Here is a 24433-nt window from a genome sequence, read left to right on the forward strand (position 1 = left end):
AAAGAAATGCCTTATTATATATATTAAATATATAAATCAAAGTCATCATATAAAAGACGATTCTATCAAAATAGATTGGCTTTTAGGGCTTACTCCAACAATAATATGAGTAATTCTGGGGAGTAAAGCGCCTAGTGAAACTTCTGGTATGAGAAGGATGAGCCTTCCAATCAGAAGGTGATAATATTTTTAAAATTTTAAATTTTGAGAAAATAATTTTATTTTTATCATTCTTATCAAAAGTATGAGTTATATCAATGGACTCAGTATCCACTAAAATAAACTCATAAAATAATCTGGACTTTTCTGGGTGAGAAGGTAAATAATGAAAACCTTGAGGGAAAAATTTGGAAGTAATTTGTAGTAATACTCCATCGGAATTAAATTCTGGTTCTAATAGGAAAAGAATCTTCTTGTAATCTTTTTCCATGAAAGGACGAGATAATGAATCTGGGGGGTGTAGAAAGATAATTTATCTGGGATTCTTGAAGGGGTATTTAATGAGGACGGAGTGTTTAAAGCAAAAGTTAATGGCGAAACTAATTTTGAATTTAATGATGGCCTAATACCTCTAGGTGAAGAAGAGGGATAGAAGGCTGGTAAGGCCAAATGGATTAATGGGGTGAATTTATTCTGAGTTGATAATGAAGCAGAAGCAGATGAATTCTGTAATACTTGCTTTGCTGTAATAACCTTTTTGGACTCCTCAAGAGGAGGGCCATAACTGTCTTTTTTACTTATTTTCCCTGTAAAAATTCTCTGGTAAGAAAATCTGGTAATGAATTCTTTTCTCCTTTAATATGTTCTATATCAAAATCAAAACACGATAATAAGGCTTGCCATCTGGCAAAAATATGTTTGGAAACTAAATTCTTAACATCTTTTTGTAAAACTTCTTTTGCAGCCTTACAATCAGATCTTAATAAAAATTTCTTTGAAAATAGATCATCTTGAAATTTAGTAATACATAAAACAATAGCTAAAACTTCTTTTTTAATAGTACTGCAATTTAGTTGTGCCGGATTCCAGGTTCCAGAATAATATCTAACCACTTGCTCTAGGGATGACTCAGGTAATCTTTGTTTTAATATTCCTCCAAATCCTAAATCAGAGGAATCCGTTTCTACAATAAGAAAAGCTTGGGGATCTGGGATTCCTAAGCAGGGTAGTCTTTTAATTAGTTGCTTAATTTGTCTAATACTTTGACTCATGGTATTATCCCATGGGGGAGGATTCTTCTTAAGTCTTTTGAATAAAGGTAAACAAATGATCCTAATGTTGGGAATAAAGTCAGCCACATAATTTACACAACCTAAAAATCTTTGTAATTGAGTTTTATCTTTTAATTCATCTGGGAATTTATCTCCAAATTCTATAGCTCTACTAATGGGAGTAATGGTTCCTTGATATATGTTAAATCCTAAAAATCTCACATTAACTTGGAATAATTTCATTTTTCTGGCTGATAAAACTAATCCATTGTTTTTAATGATTTCAAAGAATTTTTCTAAGTGGTCAAAATGTTCATTTAGAGATTTGGAAAATACTAATATGTCATCTAAATAGACAATAGAAAACTCTTGATAATCATTCAATATATCATTCATAATGTGCTGGAATTCACTAGGAGCATTTTTTAATCCTAGAGGCATTACATTCCATTCATAATGACCGAAGGGGACTACAAAAGCAGTTTTATATTTATCCTTTTCTTCTAATTGAATTTGATAATATCCTGACTTTAAATCAAATTTAGAAAATATAATTGAATTAGATAATCGTCCTATTAAATCCTTTTTATTAGGAATGGGATATCTAATCCATCGAAGCACTTTATTTAAGGGTTTATAATTAATAACTAATCTGGGAGCACCTCTCTCTAATTCTCCCGGATTATTGACATAAAATCCTGTACAACTCCAAGGAGATTTACTGGGTCGAATTAATTTTTTATCTAAATAATCTTTAATTTCCTTTTTACAATATTCTAAATATTGGTGATTCATTTGAATTGGTCTTGCCTTTGTGGGTATAGACCTTTCATTAAAGCTAGGTTCATATGGTAATGATACAATATGCTTCTTCCTATCCCAAAAGGCATTGGGATGTTCGGAACATATTTCTTTTTCAAAATGTTGCTGTAATAGAATAATTTTGTCTTTTAGGGCCCGTTTGGTGCACAGGATAAGAGACAGGATAGGATAACTGTATCATATCCTGCCGCAATCCAGTGTTTGGTGATACAGCAGGATATGATAAGTTAATCCTGAAGCTTATCCTATCCTGTCTCTCTAGTTATAATTCTTATCCTGAATTTGAGCTGGGTTACCAGCAGGATAGGATAAGAAAAAAGAATTACTGGTTTATTTTATAAAATATATTTTAAAATACATAAAATAAAATTAATAAAATATAAATAATTAATTTTTAAATATATATGTGATTTTTTCACAGGGGTAATTTTGTAATTTATATATTCTAAAAAATCAAAACTTTACTAAAATTACAATATTTTAAAGTAAATTTATTATTAAAAAATTGACAAATAGGGATATTAATTTAAATTTTATAAAAAATTAAATATAATTCTTTTGCAATAGTAGTTTTATTATTTACGTATGAGATATATCATATATTTATTTGGCTTATCTAACATGTATATATTATTGAGTTATTTATTTGATCATGATTCATATAAAAAATTAAACTTGATTATTTTCTCATGATTTTTATTTTAAATTATATAAAGTTATTTGATTACTTATTTATATTTTTTATTTATAAAATTCAAAGTATTACAAAATAATTTTTAAAAAATAACAATTGCTTTACAAGAGTAATTTTGTCAATTAAATATGTTATATATCTTATCATATTATTATGAGCAAATATGTATTAAAAACAAAATATAATAGTTATCATGTTTGTTATCCTGTGTGCACCAAACACAGGATATGATAACTGAGTATAACTGTTATCCTGCTGTTATCCTATCCTATCCTTATCCTGTTTTATATCCTATCCTGTCACTATGCTATCCTGCGCACCAAACGGGCCCTTATATTTTTAGATTCTAATTGGCTTTCTATCCTTTTATATTGAATTTCTTTATTTAGCATATTAATATGTTTTTTCTTTTGAGAAATTAAATTAATTGTAGATGTAGAAAGGTTTTGAACAATATTTAAATCTTTAATTCTGGGTGCTTCGAAAAATCTAAATATAACTTCCCTTCCCAGGGCGTTTGAAGTGATAGCTTCATGAGAAACTGTAAAAGGGTATAATAATGAAAGAAACGGTGTACCTAAAATAATATGTTGATGTATATTTTTTACTAATAAAAAATGAGTTCTATAACAAACATGATCTTTACAGATCTTAGCATCTGTTAATTTATACTGAACTTGTAATTTATGACCTCCTGCACCACTTAATCCTTGCAAAGTTTTTTCATAAAATTTTGTAGGTATTAATCCTTCTTGGATACAGTTCATGTCTGCACCAGAATCTATTAACGCTACTAGATCAAATCGTTGATCCTTAACAAGCAAAGTAATTGGACAAAGCCATTTATGTGTAATCATTCTATTTAGAGTGACAATATAGGGGGGATTATCCATATCTTGCTTCATATTTGAAGTTCCAACTTCATTATTTATAATTTGTTTTCCCTTTAATTCTAAGTATTTAACTTCTAGCTCTAAATCTTTTACCTTTAATAAATCTATTTCTTGTTTCATAAGAGAGATTTCATTTTGTAAATCTTTAATAGTTATTGAGGGAGTAATAATAGGTTTAAATCTATTCATGATTTCTTTAAATTCTATTTTTTGAACTGTATTTTTGTTCTTTTCTTCTTGATCTATCATGTTTTTAATTTGTAACATGAATTCTTCCTTTTGTGAAGATTCAGGCATGTCTCTTAATATACTTATTAAGGTAGTAGCTTGATCACTAGTAATTACATTTATACCTTTAATACATTTATCGCAAGTACATAATTCAGCTCCTAAACAACAATCTTCTTCAGAACTTATTTCTGACTCGGAACTAGTTAATATTTGGTTAAGGTCATCTTCTTCATAAGAAGATTCTTCAGAGCTAATAGACGAAGTATCATTTAACATAATATCTCTTAATACATTAATAAGATTTTCTTTTAACTGATCACTGATGTCTAATTTATGAATTTCGTTAATTTTTTGTTTAACACGGCAAGTTTTTGCATAATGACCAAAACGCCCACACTTAAAACATTTAATATCAGATTTATCATTCTGAAATGTTTTCTTCTTTCCTTTAGATTTTTTATAAGATTTATCTCCAGAGAGTTCTTTATTTTTTCTGTAATGATTTTTCCGTTTTTTATAAGGTTTATAATTGCTAGAAGTTTTCGTGTAATTTTTTCTAGCCTTTTTACTAGGGGCTCTAATGGGCTCTATTCCAAATTGTTCACAAAATGACCCTAATTCTTTTTTACTTTGAGTTACCTCTGATTTAATTTTATTCTAAATTTTAAAATCTGTACAAATTCCTATTCCAGTTTCTATAATTTGGCTAGATATTTGTCCAAAAGTTAATATAGAGTAAGGAATGACTCCATTACTCTTAGCTTTAATGGCTATTCTAACCTTTTCTGCTAATAATCTAGGTAATCCTGCTATAAATCGTTCTTTCCAATAATCAGCACCACCATCAGGTCTATTACATAATTTTGATAAAAACATATCTTTATACCAACGATAATCACTCATTGTAGGACAATAAAGGTTTGCTAATTGATCTGCAGCTCTATCTTGTATTTGAGCTGGATCTCCTACAAAGTGTTTGGTAATTGTATGTAATAAAGTATTTACAGCATCTTCATCTCCTAAGACGCCTGTTGTTGGATTTAATTTTTTAGCTTCTAAGATAGCATGTTTTTCCTCAGGACTAATTATATTATCCCACCATCCTTTTAATTGTCCAGTAAAACCAGTAATTATTAATATAGCAGCTTTTTTATCTGAATTTTCACCTATATTGATTTAAAAGCTGTAGCTGCCATGGTCATCTCTTGAATGGTATTTAATATATTTTGTTCACTATGTCCATCTATGTTCCATTCTATAATTGAATTACCGCTGTAAGAGCTGGCAACCATGTCTCTAGCTTCTTCAAATTGAAGATCCGGAAAACTAGGTCTAGGATAATAGTTTCTCGTTCTTCCTTGGTAACCCATGTGTTTTCTAATTCTATTAATCTCAGAATTATCCTCATTCTTCTCTAATATATTTACTTGTGCTTTTGCTTTCCCCTTAATAGATAAATCAGATAATTTCTTCATAAGATTATCTACTAATTCATCTTTTCTAGGCCCTAATTTAACTTAGCATAAATCCTTCTCAGGGACATTAATCAATTTATATATAGGTCTTTGCGGATCTAAAGGAAAATCCTTGTAAGACTCTATTTTATTATTTGTAAGAGGAGTATGAGACATTTGAGTCTCTACTCTATCTAACTGATCTGCTATGGTGCTATGGTATTTGAAAAATTCAGCTGAGACTGAACTTTTCCTATATCAGCATTTTCTGGTGATTTAAAGGGATAAGCTTCTAAGGGTATATTATGACTTTCTATCTTAATGGCTTCTAATGGAGGATGAACAGATTCAATAGTTTTATTGGTTAATGTTGTCCATTTTTTAGCAGTTTTCGTAGCAACATTCAAATAATTTGTTTGTATGAAAGGATTAGTTATTTTTTGTTCTGTACAATATTCTTCAAACCAAGTGAAGAAATAGACATTAATTCTTTTATTTCTAATATAGTCATAAAATCTTTTAAGATAATAAGCAGTTTGTATTTTCTCAAAAGTTCCAAAGTACCAATCTCTTTTTTCTTTATTATAATCCGCTTCAAAGTCTTCTCTAATCCAAGCTTTATCTATTTCAAACTCTCCTTCTAATTCTATAACATTAAGAATTTGTGAGGCAGTAGGAGACATAGGAGGAGAATCATTTCTTCCCTCAGTCTCATAGATAGGTTGAGGAATATTAGGAGTAAAATCAACTCCTGCTAAATTAATATTAATGGTAGAATCTATAGATCTTCTAGAGCTTGTACTAGCTCTACTACTAATAGGTTCTTCAATCCTCATGGATTGACTTCTATTCATTCTGATCCTAATGCTACCATCATTTTCTAATATAAATTGTCTAGGTTGTCTTGATTCTAATTTTGGGGGAGGCATTATATCCTGTAATATCCATTCTTCTGGTAATTTTTGTCTTAAGTCAGAAGCCTTTAATCTTTTTGCTGTAGTAATATTTGATCGTCTTAAATTAGCTTCAACAATAATGGTTTCATTCTTCGGCGAACTTCTAATTGCTTTAAAATTGTAATTAATATTTGAAACTTTATATTTAATTCTATGACATACATCTATATTGGCAACTCCTTCATTAAATAAGTCATCCATACATTGAATATTAATTACTAATGAGGTAGGTGTGAAACTATCTGTTAAGTTCATAGAGTAATTAGGATAACAGTTAAAATAAACTGGTCCATCATTTAGATTTGATTCAAGAATAGCTATTATAGATTCAGGAAACGTTTTAATTCTGTTGTCCCTTAATACCAGTAATATTGGAGTATTTAATCCTAATTTATGTAGAGGTTTTACCGCAACTTGAATTAATCCTAAATGAATATACCGAAAGCCTTGTTTTATATGTTCTTCTAGTAATTTTTCATTTAATAGATTAATAGTTTCCCGTTGATGAGTTATCGATTTTGATGATTCTATAGTTTGAGTAATACTATGTGCTCTAAAGTTGTCAAACATACTTGATTTATAAATCTCTTTGTAACTGATTTCAGGTAATTTCCAATTCTGTAATTTGTTTTCAATTTCAGCTATTTCTAATTCATGGTTTTGATATCTATCTTGGTCACCTCTAGCTTCTAATTCTTGGGGTGATAATCCAGAAGTAACTATGGCACGATCTCTCCTAGAAGATCCTAGTTCACTTAAAGTTCTAAGTATTCTAGACATACTCCTTATTTTCTTATTTGTTTTTTCTATTTCCTAGCGTTGGTAAGCCCGGATAGTTGTGTTGGTAAGCCCGTTAAAATCCCAGGAGATATATATTGTTCATTCGACTGAAACTTGGTCTAGGTTTGATGATTTTTTATTGGGTATAAAATGAACAAAATCGTTTAAACTTGGTCTAGTTTTGATTTGGATATGGAATTTTAAGACTATATTTGAATTGATGAAATGTGATGGAGTGGTAGTTAATCATATTCTATTGTTTGGATTTGTAAAAAATGAATAGAGTGAAACACAATGGAATTCATTCCATCTCATTCCATCCAATGCTAATCAAAATAGAGCTATAGTTAATTTTTCTTTCCCCCTAATTTGGGGTGTATGGAATAGAATGAAGCTTCGCAATTAAAATATTACCATTTTATCCCTATTTTAATTTCATGTTTCCTATTATTCCTCTTAAATAGGCTCTTTGATTCTTTCACGTTTTTTTCTCCCTCGACGAGTCTCTTCTTGCCTGTGAATGCGTTATTGTTTTCATTGTTCTTGTTCGATCTATGTATCCGGTATTTTTCAAAGTTTCAAACTAGGAAGGTTTGTTTCTATACTAGTTTCATTGTCTCTGTAATGTGCTTCTTGTATATGTGATGCAAATATAAAAATATTAATCAAAAGGAATGTTTCTTCTTTTTTCAAGCCTTTCCCAGTTTTTATTAGTATATAAAAAAAAACTTTCCGGTTTATATTTTGACACCTCTATTACTATTCTAGAATTTGTGGTTCAATTGGAGTCTTTTTTTGATATAGTTTCTGCCAGTCCAGAATGATTTTCTCATTCGAATATTTAATTTTGACTTAAATGCAGTTTTACCTTTCTGTTTTGAAAAAATCGGAATTTTACCTCATCCCCTATTTTAAAATGCGGAATTTTACCCCCTATTTTGTAATTTGTTGAATTTTGCCCTCCCCAAAATTCTGCAAAAAATCTGCTTTCGGTCTTAACTTCAAAGCTTCGCACATAACTCAATTTGGATCAATAATTCACAAAACTGATACCGAAATTACCGTAATCGAGTTAGCTTTTCAAAGAATCAAACCTCACTAAATTTGGAGTTATAGAGCGAGATTAAATACCGTTTTAGTGAAGGTCTATCATATTACTAATTATACAGAAATCTACTTCTGACCTTCAAATTCATCATCGTCTACCGAACGCATCATAACATCAAATTCGACGAAATTAAAATGCCAACATCGTCTACCGAACACACCGAGCCTCCAAATTGTTAGTTTTCCAGACATGTAAATACTGTTAAAAAATGAGCTGCAAGGTGAGAGACATGACAAAAATACCAGTAGTAGTTCAATAAGATAATTAATTTGGACATACCTTTACTAAACGGTAATTAATCTCTCGCTGTAACTCCGAATTTAGTGGAGTTTTATTCTGTGGAAAACTAACTCAATTGCGGTCATTTTGGTATCAGTTTGGTAAATTATTGATCCAAATTGAGTTCTGTGCGAAGCTTTGAACTTGAGGCTCAGAAGTAGTTTTGTGCAGAATTTTGGTTGGGGAGGGGGGGGGGGCAAAATCTAACAAATTATAAAATAGGGGGATAAAATTCCGCATTTTAAAATAGCGGTAAAATTTCAATTTTTTCGAAACACGAGGGGTAAAACTTCATTTATGCCTTTAATTTTTATTTTTATTTTTGAAGGAGATAAGATTTTAGTAATAATACATATATTTATAGAATTTTATTTATATAATAAATTTTTTGAAACATTTATATAATATTTTTTAAATAAGGGTATAATTGGAATAAAGAAGTAATAATTTGTTCCATTCCGTTTAATTTCCAAACAATGAAATATTATTCTATTCCGTCTTAAAATATCCAAACAATGGAATGAAATTTTTATTCCATTCGTTCAATTCGGCTCTATTTTATTTTTAAGGGGTTATTTGATTCCAAAAAAAAAAAAAAAAAGCAAAGGGGTTACAGCCATTGTGAAATATCAAATATGTGTGTATGAATCTTACGCTATGTGCATTTGTGAAAAGAATAAAAATTCATTTTTTTTCTTCTTCAAGAAACAAGAATTTATTTTTCTCCCATTTTCATTTCACCCAAAATTACACTTTCGATTCTTCCAAAATCTCTCGCATTCTCACCGATTCCCAAAATCACACTTCAAACTCACAATCTCTGGCGTTTCTCTTTTCTCCGCCGATTCTTCAATGATCATTTGTGTGCATCTTCCGCATCCCGCGATTTCAATGAGAAATTTTCAAGTCGATTTCTGAATCAATTGTTTGCGGTATCAATTCTTGTTAATTTCATGTCTATTATATGGTTCTAAACATATATTTTCTGATTCAAGTGATTTTCTATATCATCAAGTGGTTTTAGGATCAGAGATTTTAACTCTGTTTAGGGTTTTGATTTTTCTAATTTGATGTTATGTATGTTTAGGATTTGACATTTCAGATTAGATTTTAAGTCGATTTTCACTTTGCTTAGGGTTTTTCTTCACATCATCAAGTTTGATTTATGCATGTTTTCAGTGACTTAAATGTTGTTTGATTTATGCATGTTTTCAGTGACCTAAATGTTTTCAGTGGCCTAATACATATATTGTTTGCAGTGCTGGAGGAATTTGGTTTGTGATTGATTTTCGTGGGGGAATTCTGTGGATGAATTCTAAAATTTATACATGTGATGTTACAGGGCTGAGGTAGAAGGCAAAAAAGAGTGCTATGGTGTAAAAATAGGTGAAAAGTGGGCTATTAATTTATGTTTCTGACATGAAAATGTGGCCGGAAGTGGACTATTAATTTATGTTTCTGATATGTTGCAGGGATGAGGTAGAAAGCAAAAAAGATAGATACTCCATGATGCAATAATAGGTGAGAAGGGGCTAATTTGTAGTGTGAGATTTATCAACACTGTGTGGTTTCTTATGATTTGATGACTTAATAAATTGGATTTGTTTATAACATTATATAAGCTACTTATTGACACAGTTCTGTAGCAAGTAGCAACTAACACATTTGTTTATATAACCCCGACCATTACTAGTTGGTTCATGCATTATGGGTGGTGGCACCATTGGTGTTCCATCCCTCTGGGCTTTGATTGGATAAAAATTGCTTATAATTTTGATGACGTTATGAACTGGATATGGTACAGTGGAATTGTGTTTGCTAAAGCTGAACAGAGTTGGTGGTATGAAGAGCAGGATCTTCGGTTCTTTTTCCAGTATGGAAATAATCTTAGACCTCCAGTTCTTCTTTTTCCAGGATCAGCAGGAGCTTATGCACATCTCAGATTGTTACGGGAAAAAGTCTCAAAGTTGACTATGAAGCGAGGTAATTTCAATTGTTAGTGATGTAATATATATAATTATATCTTGTTCAAAAAAAAAAATATAATTATATATGAACAACCATGTTCGGCGCTGCCGAGTAATGTAAATTAGGATTCGGATGTTCCTGTTGCTGCTGTTTCTGAAATTCTGGTTTCTATCACATCACTTGAGTACTTGTTCTAATGTTGGCACTGAAAAACCTGAACCAGATATTCAAATAAAACGTTTTGTGAGAAAGATATAAAAAAGTCTTTGATTGATTAAACTACCAGTTTTTTGTTGAGCAAACAAGGTATAAAAACTACACTTGGGGCTGAATTAGTGATTGTATGTATAATTCTATTGTGTGGTTCACAATTCAAGAATTTGATTGAAATCTTCAATGTATAATTCTAAAATTTGTGTTGGACCGTTGGTAAGTGTGTTCCATACCCAAGTTATTCTTCTATCTCTACATTATACTCTTTCTGTGTTCCAATTCACACCCTAGACTTTCAATATGCTATTTATGCTTTTTGATTGATTGCAGAAATACCTTAAAAGTTGGATCAGTTGACTTGAAATTAGTACAGAAACTCACAATTTATGAACTGAGTTTGTTTCTATCACATCATAAAATTAAGTGTCTATGTTTCTTGTCTATTCTTATACAATAGATATGTTTCATTATTACCGACAGTAGGCATATACTCTACAAAGGCATATAATCCTCCAAAGTTCAAAGTTCTTATGAAGGAATATGTAAGCCTCTGCAAAGGCATGTTTTCTCCTACCTTATTTATCTTTTTTGTCCGGTAAGTTCCTTTGGCTAAAGTTGTTTCTCTTATGTTGTTCATTTGGTTAGAGCATATCTTGCAAAGAAAATGATGCGTAGAATTGCTTTAGCATTAGATGGATCACCATGCGTTTGAAGGTGATAGAGCTTATGATCTATTTTGGATTATGCGGATAGTTGGTTACCCGGGTGTAAATGACATAGGATGGTAATGAAATCAATCTAGCCTATCTAGGACCTGAATCTCTAAAATTTTTACATTTTTTATCTATGTTTGTTAGACCTTACATTATTGAACTAAGGCATCATACTTCTAGGGCTTTTGACAGAGGCTGTTGCCTGCATAAAATCTACTAACAATTCATTAAGAATGATTGGATCTTCTGCTTAAGAAGGAAAAAAAACCTTAATCGTTTAAACAGACAGTTTTTTGTTTGTCAGGATAATGGACATATCTGGTTTATAATCGATATATGTTGGGAACGATTGTGGCTGCTGATTTTATCATTCTTAATTATTCAAACATATTTGCTACGGTAATTATGGGATAATTCAAGAACATTCAATCTTCTGCTTGAAAACACGAAACTTTAATTGAGGAAACGTGATTTTGCATTATGAACTTAATAACCCTTGTCCCTAATGTTACATAAGTTTTGTAAGGGATGGATACCTCAATGACCCTTGAGAAAAATGCATTATGAATTCTTCATTCATAATGGAAAAGTTGGATGGCGGCTTAGAAGTGATTTTACATTAATATAGATAACAATTTATATTTTTTAAGTTATAATTTTGACCCCACTTACTAAAATTTCTGGATCCGTCCCTGAATATAGGAAACGTGTTCTGTCCCAAAAAATTTAAATCTTCTGCTTATTGCCTTAATTGCGACCCAAACAACTGTCTCTATCGATGTCCCCTTTTCTGTCAGAAATAAAGTATGAACCTTTATTCATAATGCATGAATGGATGCCTATTTTGATTTGATGACCCTTAGTCCCTAAATTCAATTTGCAACTGCAACTAGATGTGATTTTGTGTTATGAACTTAATGACCCTCATAAAGGAAAAAAGGATGGTCGCCTTTAAAGAAATTTTAATATGAACTTTTTATTCAAAACGTGTATGGTCTCTATTGCCTTATTATGACTGTGAAACTGTCACTGAGATGATATATGAGGCACATATGTTAGAAATTTTGCTTTGATGACCTAGTCCTAAATGCAATTTTGCAACTACAATATGAAGTGCTTTTGCAAATGCAAAATGGAGTGCATGGTTGTGTTGGATTAGCCTATTGATAATGGTTTCAAAGGAATTCTCTAAGGAAGAAACAAATCAACTCAGGCAAAGTACAAAAAAGCTAACTCTTTAGAGTTTGAACTATTTCTCACAACATTTATCCTGTATATATGACATTATGCAGACCACCTATGTCATATAGTGATGCTTGCATTGTGATCAATGAATAAACCATAACAAGGTTGCATCTGTTAATGTTTTTGGCTGCAGGTGATTTTATAAGAATCAAATAGCACTAGATTTGTGTTGATAATTATAAATGCAAGTCTTGGATTTAGTAATTGACAATACATGTGAACTCTTATAAGTGGCCTCTCGGTTTTGCAGCATTGAATCAATCGATCATGTAGGTGGTACAACCTCTCCGGTATGCAGCCTACAAACTTGCTGTGGTGACTGATGACAATTCTTCCAGACAATATTATTATGTAACAGGTCTGTGCCGAGAACCCTCAAAGATATTTGCATTCAATTCATGGATGTTGAGATACCCATTTTCTCATCTTGTTTATTCAAAAATATCCAATCTTTGTCTTGATAAAAACAAAAGAAACATAATAATTGAGCAAATGTATTTTGTCCCAAGACCCTGTTTAGTACTGATATTTTGAAAGTTAACTTTACTCTTTTTGTTGGATTAGGTAATTTTGGAACTTTGATTTCAATGTATATTTGCATTGATACTTGTTCGAATACCCATTTTTTATTTATAATTATTCAAATTCAAGACCATTCAGTCTTCTGCTTGAGAAAAAAAGTGAACCTTCAATTTTGTAAATCAAAATTTAAAAGGGGTGGAGTATATTGCCCTAGTAACCCCAAATTTGACCGTTGGAATCAATGAATATACTTTGTTTTATAAATTGTGTAATGGATGCTTAATGACTCTATTCCCTAATGTTTCACAAGTTTTGCATGGAATGGATGCTTGAATGAGACAAATCAGATAATGACCTCAGAGTAAAGTCCAGTATGACCCTAATTGTGGATGGTATTTATTGTTTTTTTATGACCCTAATCGTGAAACTGTCAGTGAGATGAATTTATTTTCATTATGGATAAAGCGTGGTGTGGTAAACATGAACCCACTAACTCAAAATTCCACAATAAGATGAATATACTTTGTTTCGTGATTTTTGTAAGGGATTTTCTTGATTGCCCAAAAATGCAGGCTGATGCCTTTATGTCCCATGACCCTTTTGTTTCTTTGATACCAATGTTTTCAAATATTAACTTCTTTGGCACTCTTGAAATTTGGGCATCCCTCATACAATTATACCTCTATCTGTGAAATACCTTTAAGTAATTCTCTTTCCAAGCTAGCACCACAGAAGCACTTCTGTGGAGAGCGCTTCATGTGGTCTTTTAACCACTAGTATATGTCATCTGTGTGAATCCTGTTAAAAACCCATCCTTGAAACAAAAGGAATAAAAGGAAAACAAATTACCACCAATTGTTATTAGAAAATAGTTGTTTTGTGTAAGAAACATTTTCCTTTATAAAGATTTGGAAATATTTTTTTCTCAGCTAATCATTATCTTTTGGCTGTTTTTCTGTGAAAAGTTTACCTCTACAATACCATCTTTCATTAATGAATTCTTTCATAAAAGAATTTGAATCAATTGATTTGTGCTGGTTTACTTTTGCAGGTTGGTTCTGCAGATGCGTTATCCTTTTTTTTTTTTTTTTTTTACCTGGCATTGTTAGTAACTTATCTAAAGTTTTGCATGGTGCAAAATCAATGATAAGTGGGGCTGCCGGAAGCATGGAAGCTATTGACCTAGCAATTAGAGTTTTGGCAGAGTTCCATATAGTTCTCCAGGATGATGCTAATACATCTGTCCTGGATATGAAAGTGTCTGCAAGCTTTGATTCAGACGAGTGTATTACTCTTTCTCTTTTGGACGAGATTCATAAAAAATAACTAGTTCTCAAACTCAAGTTCAAGAAATGGGAATACTGGTCCTGACGGAGAAACCTTGTATTTGCATGTGACCCCAACAAAAGATTACATCAGCACATGTAAATAAGCTGTTGACTGCAACTTTTCCACATGTAAGTTTGTATTGATGGTCAATAACATTCGTTTCCTTGGATTATTTTCAGCTTTCGGAGTTCTTTATGACCATAATGCTATGTGTTTATTTTAATACTTCAACGTAATGATTTATGTGATCAGTAAAACCATTGAATTTCAGATCTGTATCCACTCTTCACAAAAGGTGAGAAAGGGACTTGTTGATGCCATAAAAGGACTCTTATTGGAGTGCTTCTACACACTGGGGGACAGTAGACTGATGCTTCTGGTGAGCTCTGAACTGGTTAACCAGAAATAATGTTTGCTAAGATTGTGCTATAGTATGTTTCACTGTGGCTGTCTGGTTGACATATTATGACGAAAAAATTGCTTATATAGTTATGTGCCATAGCTTAGTGTAAATTAGTGTCCTTTGCAAGCACTTAATACTGAGTTTGATATATGCCTCAGTTAGTGAAGGTAAAGGTAAAGGTGTAGTCAGTAACAACTCATTACTAGTATTACCAATTAGGGGTGTCAAAAAAATCCATTTATCTAGAATTGAATCTGATCTATGTATTAGGTAGTACTAGTAATGAGTTGTTACTGACTACACCTTTACCCAAGGTTGTCAGAACCGGACCGGTCATCGAACCGACGAGCTCACCGGTTCAAGGTTCAATTGGTCGGACCGGGTTCAATCGGGGTCGAACCGTTTTTAATTAAATATATATTTTAATTAATATATAAATAAATATATATGAATAATTGCTCAATATTTCATAATTTCACACAATAAAAAGATAAAATATCACAAGTCAAAATAAAATAAAATTTATAATTCAAACCAAATGAAAAATAGATGAAAAACAAAAACTTTCCCTATTCCTACGACGTCGTTGTTTTGTTTCAGATTTTTAAAAAAAAAAATAAATTAAAACGACGTCGTTTTGCCCTCTTTTTTTAAAAAAAAATAAAATCTGCAAAACCGCTTGAACCGCCCGGCCGGTTCGCCGGTTCGACCCGGCCCGACCCTGGGTGACCCCTCAATATACAAATATCAACATCAAAATCCTGCTACACAAAATTATAAACCAAAATCAACACACCAGAAGCCAAAAACACCAAGACAGTAGCCCGCAACAAAATTGAAACTATTACCATTGACATAATGTTTGAATTAAATTAAACTTCCATAGTATTACAATTTAAGATGCATGGACAAATCAATGTGAAACTGCAAGTAGTAAAGAGAATCACCTGCCTGTATAGCTCAAGTAACATATCTCATGTACAAAACAAAACTATGAATTTCATTTAAATAAATGAATGAACAATAGCTTTTTTTTGTCACTATAGTTACATTATATTTCCTATTCTCATTAACAATTGCTTCTCTCCCTTGCAGCTGCAAAGTGAACACTGACATGCTTCTTCTTTTCAAATCTCAGCTTGTTGCAGCACAGTAAATTAGAGAATATATAACACTAGTTCATAATAGAAGGACAACAACATTATAATATAGATAAGGTGATGCTTACCTGAACAAGGCAAATAGTAATATTCCTTCTTTGATTTCCATAAAGTTATATCAACTGCATCCATTCAAAATTGACACATCCATTGAAGAAGGCTGCATGGAACAAAGAATGGATTTCACATAATACCACATAGTAAACAAATCAAATTAATTTCACTTTCCCATATCAATCTATCATTCAAATTGGTTACAGAAAGACATGACAACACACAATTTAAACCAGAATGTTAATAAATTAACCTCAAACTAACTTCGATTATTTGGAAATCCTTCAACGAATAAAAGGTGGAAGCAGGTCAAAAATCGTATTCTCAGAAGAACAATTGCACACATTGCAGAAATACAGATTAAACTAAAAAATGCAAATAAGTGAGAAACCTTTATTGACATTCTGAACCCTAGATCTCATGTCCTCCATTTTTGGTTAAGTTCATAGTAACATGATCTGGAACCAAATAAGTTCACAATCTGACTTCTGAAGAAAGCTCTAAATTAATGGAAAACCCAGATTCATGGAAAACAAATCGCAAATTCATGGACTTCTGAAGCGTTTTCGGAAGATAGAAACCGAATTGAAGCGTTTTCGGAAGATAGAAACCGAATCGAAGCGTTTTCGGAAGATATAAACCGAACCTAAGCGTTTTCGAAAGATAGAAACCGAATCGAAGCGTTTTTGGTAGATAGAAATCGAATCAAATCATTTTCGGTATATAGAAACCGAATATAAGGAAGATGAAGATGTTAAGATGGCGTTTTCAGAACACAGAAGCGTTGTTGTTCTGTTTTCATCAACACAACACAACCCAAAAACATAACAAGTTAGGAAGATGAAGATGGAAGCATTAGACAAAGGTGATGTTGAAAGTGGAAGAAAAGGAAAAGTGAGATAGGAAGATGAAAGCCATTAGCGAGTTAGCAGTGTTTTTGGAAGATGCTGTTTCGGTTGTTGCAGTACGAAACAAATTGAATTTGGGTCGTAGAAACTGAAATGAAACATTAGGGGCATTTTGGGATTTTTGGGGGGTTTGGGAGCAAATAGGGAGGCCTAAAAAGCAATTTTCGTGTCTCGCCCACTCACTTACAACACAAAGGCCTCATCAAAATGCATCCAGATCCAGCAGTGTGCAACAACAACAAGATGTTTTCTCTTCCGACCCCGTGTTTCTTTTATATCTCCTGAATTTCTAATTTCGCCCTTGCAAAAATCTTCGGTTTATAGAAACCGAAGTTTTTTTTGCCTTGAAAACAAATTTCGGTTTATAAAAACCGAAATTTACTCTGAATTTGTACTAAAAAAAATTCGGTTTCTTCCAACTGAAGTTTTTTGCAAGGGCAAAATTGAAATATTCGGAGGTATAAAAGAATCACGAGGTCGGCAGAGAAAACATCCAACAATAATTTTGTCAAGATTTTGGACCACGTGGCACTCCGTTAATTTCTAAGAATTTTTTAACGTTTGTGTAACGGTAGGGACCAAAAGTAAACTGTTTTCAAATTGCAAGGACTAATAGCCAACAAAAAAAAGTGCAGGGACTAATACCAAAACTTGATACAATTACAGGGACTAATTGCATATTTAAGCCTAAAAAAATTGTACAAAATTCCTTCCACGGACTTTTTCCCAATCATCAAATAATCCCCTCAAGATCTTGACACAATGGTTGCAATTGTTTAAATTAACAAAACTAATTATATAATTTTAAGAATGATTTGTTTTATGGGAAAGTTTGGGGTAGTTTTGACAAAAAAATGTTTCTTTTTATTAAATCATTTTATTTTTAAAAAAAGTTTTTATTCTTCAAAAAAAATAATTAAAAAACAAAACCTGACGTAGCCATCCACATAGGATGCTACGTGTTAACAAAAACCTAACATTTGAGACTAAAACCAAAACTAAAAATTATTTGGGGACGAAAAAGAATGGTTTTAAAGTATATAGACGAAAATCAAAACTCCCAATAAAATTGGGGACTGAAAATATATTTTACCTTTTATTAAAAATATTCTCCCACCTCTCCTCCACTCCATCTACTTCAAACCAAACCGACCATAAGTTAACACTCCTTAATTCCAAGCCATTATTTAATATAAAAATAAATAAACGACAAGCGAAAGAAATAGAGTGCTACAAATTAAGGTATTCAAATCCTTCTGCAATCTGATCAAACAAAATAAATATGATTAAATAACACAAATACTAGATTGTCCCATAAGTGTAGCTCAAATGATAATTATTATGAATATTATTGGAGTGACCGAGGTTTGAATTCCGGATTTCACATTTCTCCACATTTAAAATGTTTGAGAGTCTAGGCAATAGACTACTTGACAAAAAACACAAATACTAGATTAATTAATTGGTGAGTCCATGCACCTCATTGAACAAGCTGGTCACAAATTCTACAATGTTGTTTTGAGAACTTCCACCCTCACCAAAAGCTCCAACAGCCCAATTCTTCCATTTTGTGGCATTGCTCTTAATCTCTTTGCCTTTCTCACTCTCCATTATTTCCAATATACATGCCTTCAATTTGTCTTGCCTCAAAATCTTTTTCACGTCAATTGGAGCTCTAATTCCAAATTTCCAAACATCGACAATAAACTTCGCATTGGTGGCTTGATCGGACCATTGTGGTATTGCAATAGTTGGAACTCCTAAGCTCAATGCTTCCAATGTAGAATTCCATCCACAATGTGTAAAAAAACACCCTATAGCCTCATGTGCTAGAACTTTTAGTTGAGAGCACCATGTCACTACTAAGCCTTTTTTTGATTCCTTTTCAAAATCTCTTGGGAGTTTAGTCTCTTGAGAAGCTCTAACGACCCATAAGAAGTAGCTTCCACTATCTCTCAAACCGTAAGCTAATTCTTGTACTTGCTCTTCATCAAGACTTACCATAGTTCCAAAAGAAACATAAACAACAGAACCTTTTGGCTTTTCGTTTAGCCATTCCATATATTTTCCATTAGTCTTGAATTGTGCAACACCATAATCTTCATCATCTTTGAGTCGTTTATCTAAAAACATCGATGGTATTGATGGTCCAATGGACCTAAATTTTGGCCAAATATTCATTGTCCAATCGGCTATCTACAATCATTTTGTACATGTTACAAAAAACAATAAAAATAAACAAAATTAGTCTAGGAATAATGGGAGCACACAATTTAAAATCAACTAAGCTTTTTATTAATTAATAATATAAAAAGTGAGATTGTCACTGGAGACCGGAGATAGTTCACTATTGATCTAACTAAACCATTATTTTTTTTTTTAAAAAAAAAAACTAGTTTAAAGACCAGTGCATTCGCATGGGTCATTGACTTTTATTTGATATTTAAATTTGTCATTATATTATGGTAGAAAATTTATTTATAATAAAATATTTAAATATTTGTTATATAGTATTGTTCAAATATAAGTGAAACTATTTTTTGTAAAATTTATTAAATGAATAAATTTGATTATAATTATCAGTGATAAATTATTCAATTTTTATGTATCCGTCACAAATAATAGTCCAGTGTATATTTTGTAATAAAAAATTAGAAATTTGATTAGGAATATTTAGGATAATTTAGTAAATTTGATAATTAACTTTATTGTATTAGTATTATTATATTATTAAAAGTTAATAGTATATTGTTTATTATTTTTTTTTTTATGAAAAATATTGTTTATGTTTCTATTTCGGGTGTGGTTATGGTGCATAAGCATTCCTTATGCACCATGCATAAACAATGAAAATTACTCAACGTACCCCCTATTTACTCCACGCACCCCCATATGCTACCCAATTACTCGCGCCCCCCCCATTTACTCTGCGCGCCCCCATATGCTACCTCATTACTCACGCGCCCCCCATTTACTTGCGCCCCCCATTTGCTTAGCGCACCTCCCAATTTTTTTCTTTTTCTCCTAGATTTCTCACGAGCCCCCCAGTTATTTTTCCTCCCCCAGATTTCTAGCGCGTCCCCCAGTTTTTTTTTCCTCCTCCAGATTTCTAGCGCATCCCCCAAATTTCTAACGTGCCCCCCATTTCCAATTAAATAATAACTTTTGTTCCTTTGAAGTACATATTATAAGAATCTATTTTCAATTAATTGTGTTGGATGATTATATAGTCATATTTTAATTTAAAATTATATATTAAAACATGTACTGTAATTGTAACAAAAAAAAAAAGTACTGTAATTATGGTTTAATTTATTACAATTAAAATAAATCATTAGACGAAACTATTGGTTTTTTGTTTTATTACAAAATCATTAGACAATTATTTTGGTTTCACATAGAAAACTATCAAAATCATTAAACCATACTTATGGTTTCAGTAATAATCAATATTTAAAATCATTAAATCATTTAGTGTAAAACCATTTTACAATACAAATGGTTTCAGTGTATAACTATATGAAACAATTTAACCAGCATAATGGTTTTCAGGATTTTTAAAACCATAAAAACACAATATTGGTTTCAGTAAACACATAAAACCATTTTATAATACAAATGGTTTCCCTGTTTAACTCTCTGAAACTATTTAACCAGCATAATGGTTTACAGAATAATTGTAACGAAAATTCATACTTATGGTTTCACTGTTGTAACGAAAATTCATATTCTCGAGGAAAACATACAACCAGAGAGAGTGACTGGCCTCAAAGGGTCTCAAAATATTCAAATAATTTTGTATAAAATTCTGCGAATTTTTCAAGAAATATTAATATTTTTAATAACATTTCTTCCTCATTTAAATAATTAAAAATAGTTACAGGTGTCCAAAAATTCACAAAGAGATACCCAAATTTCAAGAAAATTATGTATTATTTTTATATAAAATAAAATTAAAAAAACGGATTTAATAGGACCCACACGCGCCTACACGCGCCGCATGACTTTTTTTAGAGAATATATAAGGTTTTATAAAATGGATATAAGGTTTATATATTTTGTAGCTATGGCAAGTGAGTTAAGAAGTGAAGTGATATCGTAATCGATGACTTGATACACTTATAAAATACAACTAACAGTATTATCGTTGCTTGGCTCAAACCATGATAAAGTAGAAAAATACTACTAAACATAACGATTAACTACTAAAATTTTCCTATAAAAAACAAGTTCACTCGATCCTCAAATTTTAAAGTTTTTTTTTTTTAATTTAAAAATAATTGAAATTTTTTACTCCTCTCCAATACACGTGTACATGTAGCAGCTCTCTTTGTAGTGTATGGACTGATAAATGACTGTGCATTGTATGGACACTTATAATTGGTAAAGTTGTAGGAGAAAAGAGAAGAACAAAGTGCATTTGGTGCAAACTTAAAAATTTGAGTGGGTGCAAAAAGTATAAAATTGGAAGTATTGGTGTAAATGCATAAACTTGAGGGTGTGCAAGTGCACCCACTCAACACAACATAGCTCCGCCCCTGCCGGTTCGTTCTCTCTTGTTTCTGAACGGGAGACGACGAAACTTATACCGTTTTGATCGTCGTTCGATTTTAGATAGATACCTTATGTTAGTTTAAAAAATAGACAATCGAATCACTCATAAAAAGAGGTCAAAGTATCTCTCTAAATTTGAATATAACAACACCTAAAATGACACCATCACCGTTAGGATTATAACACGTGTGAACCAAATCTAATGGTTGTGAAAGCCTTATGCACCATAACTTTTGCCTTCTATTTCTATATTCCTAATTTTGTGCATATTCATCTTATTTTTTCTATAATTTTTTTATTGACTATTTTATTCTCTTTTTTCTTTTAATAAATTATTGTGTTGATCGTATTAATCTGTTTTGTTGCTATTTTTATGAGCATAGATTGTTTTGTTTTGTTTCAATCTATATTTTTTTTTTGCTCTTTTAATCTGTTTTGTTTTTATTTTTAAGCATATCATTTTTTTTTGTATTTATCTTATATTCTTTTTATATTTTTTTTAGTGAAATTACAATGAAGGATATAAAACTTGCAACGTGGTTAAAAGTAACAAGGATAAATTAGTAACTTTGGTGGTAATCGATTTTAATATATTAGTAATAGTAATAGATTATCCAATTTTTTATGTATCCGTCATAAATAATAGTTCCGTGTATTTTTTTTTAATAAAAAATAAAAATTTTGATTAGAAATATTTAGGATAATTTATTAAATTTGTTAGTAATTAACTTTATGGTATTATTATTATATTGTTATTATTAATAGTTTTTTTTGTACGAAATTATGAATAGTTTTTTTTTGGTCTTAAATTAATAGTTAATAGTATATTGTCTGTTTTTTTTAATGAAAAATATTGTTTATGTTTCTATTTATATACTCCTAATTTTATGTATATTCATCTTCTTTTTTCTATAGCTATTTTATTCTCCTTTTTCTTTTAATATTATTGAGTTGATCGTATTAATATGTTTATTTTTATGAGTATAGATTGTTCTGTTTTTTTTTAATCTATAATCTGTTTTGTTTCTATTTTTAAGCATATCATATCATAATATTTATTTTTTTGTATTTATCTTATATCCTGTCTATATTTATTTTATATTTTTTTTAGTGAAATTATAATGAAGGATATAAAACTTGCAACGTAGTTAAAAATAATAAGGATAAATTAGTAACTTTGATGGTAATCGATTTTTATATATTAGTAATAGATAATATAAACAGTGATCTAAAAGAGTGGCTGAAATGCCACCGAAGAAAAAGTGCACTTGAGGATATATGCGCTCTTCATGTTTTATAAGAAACAATTCATTGAATAACTGATGTATTTTATATATTATAGCTCAAATATATTAATTTTTGATTGAGTCTAAAAAAGTCAATTGTCTAAAATGATTGGATGAAATATTATGCAGTAATCAACAACAAATTGGTGACCAAGACTCTTTAAGATGAAAGAAAACAATAATTGGACATGTTTTTCTCTCTAACATTAGATTTGATTTGTCCAAGAAAACAATAATAAAAAAAGCAAGTACATAGAAATAGAGATAAGAGTAAACCATCTTTGTTGTCCTTCAAGTATGGATCTTTCTTCTACTTAATCTCTAAATACAAAAATAATAAATGGTGCTAAAGAATATTAAAATTGTTTTGCTAGTCATTCATTAAGATACTATGAGTTGTCAAACATGAACAAAATACTTTTAAAAGGAAGAAGTGAAAATGGAAGAAAACCAATCATAGGACTTATATTTGTGTGTAGGTGAGAGAGATAAGATAAGTCTAAATTTATGTACCTCTTTTTCCATATCATAAAATGTATTGCATAAAATCCAATCAGCTTTGTCAATATTAGAGAATTGACCCACCAACATATCAAGCAAAACTTGATTCTCTCCTCCTGCTAAGAAAAATGAAGGCATGTCCCCAACTTCAAATCTAGGCAACAAAGGAAGTAAAATCTCATCTTCATCTATGAGTGGAACTTTAAGCTCTCCTTGATGAACATGATAGTAAATACTACTCACAGACATATTTTGAGTAAGATAAGAAACACCAATAATTCCAAATCTCTTAGCAACATCAAGAGCCCAAGTAAAAAAAGAATCATAAATAACACAATCAACTTTGTCACCTAATATACCAAGTTTTTCAATAAGTTCAGCAAGAGTTTTTGGTCCTTCTTGCCAAAATCGATCCAAATAGATTTTTTGTGACCCTGCTTCTTCAACACCGCCATTATCGAATCCATCAGAAATGGTTTCGATTGCAATGGAAGGTGGTACACTTTGCAAGGTCTTACGGTAGTGAAGTGTGGTCACTAATGTCACTTTTACTCCTTCATGTTGTAAGAGTTTTGAGAATTGAAGCATTGGATTTACATGACCTTGTCCTGGATATGGTAACACTAAACAGTGCACTTTTTTTCCTATGATTTTCTTATCCATTTCTTCTTGATAAGTATATTTTTCCTCTTGTTTGCTCTTTTTTTCCTATGATTTTCTTATCATACAAATGTTTAATTTCTAGTACATATATGATATATCATTCGTACTTATGCCAGTGGGAGTGGCGTCCCTTCATCTTTTAGGTGGCTCCCACCCTCTTTTTAAATTTAACGAGTGTTTCTTATAAAAAAAATCAATTTTCTTTCTTTAAAGTATTCCTTATAAAAATATTTGGAGGAAGTAAAAAGCTAAATAAACGGAAGGAACAAATTGACTCAGGCGATATTTATGCTTTTACAGTATACTCCCTTCGTCCCATGTTATAAGCAAACTTTTTTTACACTTATTAAAAAAAGTAAAATAAAATAATTTAAGTATGACTTTTTGTTTCAAGAAAAAACACAATTATATATTTGATTATCGGAAAAAGAAGATAGTGAGTAAATTAAATTCAATTTGTATTAACTTTCATAAGAATAAATAAAG

General features: G+C 30.8%; 1 protein-coding gene and 1 long non-coding RNA gene across 14 annotated transcripts; one reads left to right on the forward strand and one right to left on the reverse strand.

Moving 5' to 3' along the window:
- The first annotated feature begins 9053 nt into the window (after positions 1–9053).
- LOC123889436 lies at positions 9054–16119 on the forward strand. 13 transcript variants are annotated; one of them, XR_006802549.1, is made up of 8 exons: positions 9054–9360; positions 9688–9814; positions 9901–9949; positions 10233–12700; positions 12818–12925; positions 14141–14546; positions 14690–14797; positions 15917–16119. It is a non-coding gene; the product is annotated as an uncharacterized LOC123889436 (long non-coding RNA). The 13 variants fall into 13 exon arrangements; XR_006802553.1 differs by lacking the exon at positions 15917–16119 and adding an exon at positions 13400–13450 and having other exon boundaries at positions 14690–14927; XR_006802555.1 differs by lacking the exon at positions 15917–16119 and adding an exon at positions 13400–13450 and having other exon boundaries at positions 9059–9360; positions 10233–10411; positions 14690–14927.
- Positions 16120–18264: 2145 nt separating this feature from the next.
- Positions 18265–24098, reverse strand: LOC123889437 (mogroside IE synthase-like). The gene is made up of 2 exons (XM_045938776.1): positions 23297–24098; positions 18265–19139 (listed from the first exon to the last, which is right to left on the reverse strand). The coding sequence occupies exons 1-2, from the start codon at positions 23945–23947 to the stop codon at positions 18402–18404; spliced, it is 1389 nt and encodes a 462-aa protein (XP_045794732.1). The 5' UTR covers positions 23948–24098; the 3' UTR covers positions 18265–18401.
- Between the last annotated feature and the right edge of the window lie 335 nt (positions 24099–24433).

The sequence above is a fragment of the Trifolium pratense genome, linkage group LG6 (genome assembly GCF_020283565.1).
Source record: "Trifolium pratense cultivar HEN17-A07 linkage group LG6, ARS_RC_1.1, whole genome shotgun sequence".
Classification (NCBI taxonomy): Eukaryota; Viridiplantae; Streptophyta; class Magnoliopsida; order Fabales; family Fabaceae; genus Trifolium; species Trifolium pratense.